This window comes from Coccinella septempunctata, chromosome 1 (genome assembly GCF_907165205.1).
Source record: "Coccinella septempunctata chromosome 1, icCocSept1.1, whole genome shotgun sequence".
In the NCBI taxonomy this organism is placed as follows: Eukaryota; Metazoa; Arthropoda; class Insecta; order Coleoptera; family Coccinellidae; genus Coccinella; species Coccinella septempunctata.
The window spans coordinates 63,303,921-63,309,428 of NC_058189.1; the positions used below are offsets into that span (position 1 = coordinate 63,303,921).

The following is a 5,508-nucleotide window of genomic DNA, read 5'->3' on the forward strand; positions in this document are numbered from 1 at the left end:
GTCAATGTCAGTCTCGTTCCATCAGAAAATATTTGTTCTATGTCTTCAACTTATTTTCTATGTTCTTTTGTTCATTTTCGAAAGGAAATTGAGAAAAATCCAGAGATATAGAGAATATCTATATCTCTGGGAAAATCGTTATAATTGTTTTAAAAATTTATAATCCAAAAGGAGTAAAAGTGCATTATATTATATGGTATATTTTCGAAGGGCTTCTCAAAAGTAACTTAAAATTGATGAGTTTAATTTTTCATTAATGGAGGTGATATTTAGGGGAAATTGACTATGGATTGTTTCGATACTTCGAGTGATCCGTATTTTAAAGACTGGAAAACTATATTGTTTTATTTTTCATTCCAACTTAAATGAGAAAACATATTTTGATTACAGCTTTGAGTAATTTCATCAGCGCCATCTGTTGTTTGATATTTTAACTTTCAAGGTCTTGAAGATATTTCCCTTGATAATGGATTTTTTCAAGATTCTTGAACTATTCGGTCAATAATTAGTACAAATAACGCTACTCTTCGGTTGAAATGAAAATAACTACATATCAGATGGCCAACTTATTCAACTAAATGTTGAGTTCCATGGACCAACCGTAGATAGAGGGTACCGACAGGGCCAACTACAAGGTTTTCTTCATTAATAATCTCATGAGTCCATTTTCTAGTCTAGTAACTTCAGCCATTGTATAAGTTCACATATGATACTGCAGCTACTATACTTAATGTATATCAAAAGTTCAAGACGGTCGTCCAGAACTTATTTTGGACCACTCAACTGTATAAAAACATTAGTTGAAGGAAAATGACACAAACATAAAATCAGAAACATTATTTTTATTATATCACTTAAACATTTGCCAGAAAAGTTCTTTCTTGGTTTCAATCTAGACCATCTTTCTTTTCCTTGATGGCTTCCTGAAAAAAATTGAAAATCATAAAAAATGCATATTTCTAAATATTACATGCAAAAAGTGATTGTGTTCGATAATGACTTCACCCAATAGGTTGGAAGGATGTTTATTAACACTCCAGTACTCGCGTAGGGTACTACAACACCCCAGGCTTCACTTATGTATCTATCAGACGTGCGAGTACTTGAGTGTTAAATTAACAGAAGCACAATAGCCTTTTAGACTTAGAATGAATAACAAATAATATAGAAAAAGGAGAAGTTGATTTATAATGATTTTGAATGCAGGATGGAAACAAACCTTGAATCTCTCGTCAAAAAGTGCTAGTTCAGACAATAGATCTGATAGAGCATGCATCAGCGCATCTTGGGGAGAGTAATCTGCTGTTGTTTGAATTCTTATTACAAATTTATGTTCTAAAGGATGAGGAACTTTGTATCCTGCAAACAGCACATTTGGATCTTTGAGAAGTTGACTGAAATAAGAATTAATTAGAGTAAGGCAAATTTGAAATGTTCATCTATTACTTTCTGATCATGTTTCCCAAAGTGTGGTCTTCCTTGTTCACAGTAAATATTGCTGCATTTGGAACTTTCGTATCTTGTTCTTTAGTTATCCTGAAAAAGGTTTGTCAAGGAAACTTACTTGGTTTTATTATTTATTATGGTGATACTCACTTCTTTTCTCCATCATATAAGAGGAAAGATTCAAAAGTTGGTGGAGCATTCATTTTGATTCAGTACTATTGAAATTGTTTTGTTGTCTTCCTCTGCAGATTTGTACAAAGATTAAAACTAATTCAATAATCTTTGGATTTGTATAATAATATAACCTCCTTGACATACCCAAAATATAACCTTCAATTAGGTAGTGGAATTTTCTGTCTATTTTCTTCTTTTTTTTGAGAATTTCATATTTTCTGTGGTACAGTTTATTCTTAAATAATATATTATTCTGTGATTTTGTATACCGTGGTCGTTAAAATTTTATGACACACAATTCAGTTTACTGTATTGTTGGTTGCGGAAGGTGTACCTCAAGGCGTAAATATAATAGGTAAGGAGGGTATAACAACTCTTGATACTTACTCTTTGGTATAGCAATGTAGGTAAAGCTGGCACCCTCAAATGCGAATTTTAAAACCAAAATTTGAGGGGGCGTTTGTAAATCGTAGGTTCATGTTTGTCAGCTTTTTTTTCATTTATCTAGGCACCGTATGAGAGATATGAAAAAGGAAAGGATTTTGAAAATTGAATGAAATCGAAATTTGAAAACTAAACATGAATGATTTCATTTTTCAATCTTGAATATTGAACCAATTAAAAATTTTTGTCTAGAGAAGTTTTCAGGAAAAAAAATTGAATCTTAGTTTAATTATGTATATGTAATATATATGTTATATATATTATGTATGCATATATATGATCTCCAATAGTGTTCGAATCAAAATCAAGAACGAAATAAATCGGTCTTATTTATAGTTCATCCTGCATTTTTTTAAACAACATAACTGCCGCTCCATCTGATATTAAAAAAATCAAATGGTATTTACAAGTCATAGATAGCCCAATTCTGTTTGCTTTCCCACGACCTGAGCTGTCCCACGCATCCACATGTTATCAATAAAATAAGTAGTTATCAAAAGAATGTTTACATTATACAATATACATATACTTTCAACGCCCTCACATATTGATTCAATATTACCGAAGTGTGGAAATATTTACCCGATCTCGATATTTTTATCTCATTTAATCACCTTATAACTGCCCACGCATTTGTTGGTTATGACTGTTTATCAATTTATGGTTCAGTAACGAGGATGTTGCCATCATAATAAAGTATGGTATGAGATTTAGAAAAATTTAATTATGGTCGATAACACGCGATGTTGATTGGTTTTGTGTTATCGGCCATTTCAGCAATGCTGTAATAATTGTACTTCCAAGGCTTACTGGGATGACAGTCATTCTTGTTGAATGGACTATAGTAAATTTCAAACTGGTGTGGACGAGCATTTCCGTCGATTGACATAAAATTGTAGTGAACGGCTGCCGTAAACAGAACAATTATAGGTTCTACAATCAAATTATGTTATTATTACTTCAATTCTGGTGACAACCTATTTGAAATATCTTCATAAAAACTTTCCTTATGGTCTTTTCCTTACTTTACATTATCGCAGCTTTCAAAGGGGGAAAACAAGGTTAGAAAGAATAATTTTGAATGAGGAAGCTCAAAAACATTCACATATTATAAAAGGATAAGAACACCTGTACCTTTTTCGTGGTATAGACGGACGCTGCTATGTACTAGCAGTGAAAATCGATCAGTGGACTGTCACTACACGCTGCAGCAACTTAGTAAATTGATTTGTCGGATCCAATAAATCCCCATTTCGAATTACAATTTACATGTCAAGTTGGTGTGGAGTTACATCAGTCTGATTGAATTTCTCCCGGTGGTGTGGCTGGAAAAGGTTTTGTCAGTTTACAACGAACACGATGTATATACAGCTGGGTCCGAATTTGAATGGGCACGAAACTCTTCCGAACTTCACTCAGGAAATGATTAACATACCTACCTTCTACATTATTTTGCGATGGCAACATATTCCATGTAGCACAGGATACTTATTATGTGTTGATCATTCATGAAGATCTTATATTTTTGACAGCAGAAGCTAAATGGAAGGATATAAGGTTTAATTGAGCTTCTTCAATCTTTGTAGTTTTTTCTCAATGAAGATATTTGGAACAAAAGCAGCCATTTCCTTCATTTGCGACAACAATATGAAAATGAAATGTTCTCTCCTGATATCTTTGGACATAAAACTTCGAACACGCGTTCCTCCCAGAAAAATCATCGTAGATCTAAATGTGACACATAGAGTCATTCGGGGCAACTGTGCGCACTTATGCCTTTCAAGCCATTCCCTGTTTCAAATGTTGAAGCTAGGAAAATTAAAACATATTCATAAGATAGAGAATTTTCTAATCTATAAGAAAACATCAAAAAGCAAACAAACAAAAACGTTTTCTTTCCGCAAAAAAGAATTTAATAGAGAAAGTCGGAGTGCGTTCACATGCCCCGTATTGCGGGTAAGTGTGCGCACCCTCACGGGGTAAGTGAACGCAGTGCTTAGTGGACCACACAATCAAAACAAATTACAAAATAATGTCATCAAATTGTTACAATATTAGAGAAATGCTGTTTATTGTCAATACAGAAGCGCCTTTTTACAAGCAGTGCAGTATTGTTCGTGCCACAATTCTTGGTGAACACAACACTTGATACATTCCCCTGTTGGTGGCTCTTCATATTTTTCTGAACAAATAGGACAATATTGATCGAGTCTTAACCAAGAAAATCAACAATGTCATAATTTATTCCTCACTGAACTAATGCCCATATAATGAATCTATGCGCACACTTTCCCCAGTAAGCCAAAATTTGAATTGACGTTCTTATAGAGTTGAGCAGCTAAGAGAACCTAAAATTTTTTATTATATATTTAGATTCATATGCCCATGATCGAATAAAATATTGTTTAACACTGAGGAACTCAGAACTTGGACCTGGAAGAATGTGCAGAGATGCTAAAAATTAACAAGAAAACTAGTGAATTTGATTGATTGCAAATAAAGAGTTAAAGAAACGTGGCACGGCGCACTCCTATGAAAAACTAATATGGCGATTCTGCGCCCTTGCTTCACCCAAATGAATCCCTCTTTCATACATTGCATAGTCGAGATATACGCACTGCGCACACTTACCCACTGCGCTCAGTTACCCCGAATGACTCTATTCCAAAGGTGCAACTCTTCTAGTAATGAATCTCGGAATGTCATCGAGCTCGGTGCAACCGTTTGGTTTTGACGAATTTTTTAGCGACCACATCTTTTTAAGAATGTTTCGAAGGTCAACTTACGACACCAGTATCTCTCAGAAAAACCATCGTAGATTTTAATATAATATATATTTTGAAAGAGCAACTTTTTGAGTGATAAATCTCGAAATTTCATCGAGATCGGTGCAACTGTTTGGTCTTGACGAATTTTTAACTGACCCCATCTTTTTGGGAATTTTTTGAAGGTCAACTTTCTACGTGTGTATCTCTCAGAAATACGACCGTAGATCTAAATGTGATACATACTCTGAAAAAGCAACTTTTCTAGTAATAAATCTCGGTATATCATGGAGCTCTGTAACAACTGTTCGATTTTGAAGATGTTTCAACTGACCTTATCTTTTTGGGAACTTTTCGAAAGTCAAATTGTTGAGCAGTGTATCTGAAAATATACAGATCCAATTTAATTGAAACTCAGGAACTAATTGTTCAGTAGTTATAAATAAAGAGTTTTATTCTATAAATTCAACCCCAGATCATGTGGTTTCAATTTAGGACCATCCTGTTTTCAGCACCCATCCCAGTCCCAGCAATGGTTCGGAATTTAAACCACAGTTGGATTCTGCACAAACAGAGCTAGTGTTCCATTAATTGAATTAGTATTGGTGGTATAGTATGTCCCATTTTCAGTCACCCTTCTGTAATGAACATGTCCAAACTTCATTTCGTACATGTAATT

General features: G+C 33.9%; 1 protein-coding gene across 1 annotated transcript; it reads right to left on the bottom strand.

Moving 5' to 3' along the window:
* Nucleotides 1–824: 824 nt before the first annotated feature.
* Nucleotides 825–1,773, bottom strand: LOC123315945 (DNA-directed RNA polymerase II subunit RPB11). Its single transcript, XM_044901854.1, has 4 exons — nucleotides 1,597–1,773; nucleotides 1,447–1,536; nucleotides 1,220–1,394; nucleotides 825–923 (listed from the first exon to the last, which is right to left on the bottom strand). The coding sequence occupies exons 1-4, from the start codon at nucleotides 1,647–1,649 to the stop codon at nucleotides 888–890; spliced, it is 354 nt and encodes a 117-aa protein (XP_044757789.1). The 5' UTR covers nucleotides 1,650–1,773; the 3' UTR covers nucleotides 825–887.
* Nucleotides 1,774–5,508: the final 3,735 nt, after the last annotated feature.

Excerpts from the sequence above, each read along its gene's own strand:
- LOC123315945 (XM_044901854.1), bottom strand. The coding sequence starts at position 1,649 with ATGAATGCTCCACCAACTTTTGAATCTTTCCTCTTATATGATGGAGAA. Across the intron at positions 1,537-1,596 it reads TTATATGATGGAGAAAAGAA|GATAACTAAAGAACAAGATA; the intron begins GTGAGTATCACC and ends AACCTTTTTCAG. Across the intron at positions 1,395-1,446 it reads TTGGGAAACATGATCAGAAA|TCAACTTCTCAAAGATCCAA; the intron begins GTAATAGATGAA and ends TTCTTATTTCAG.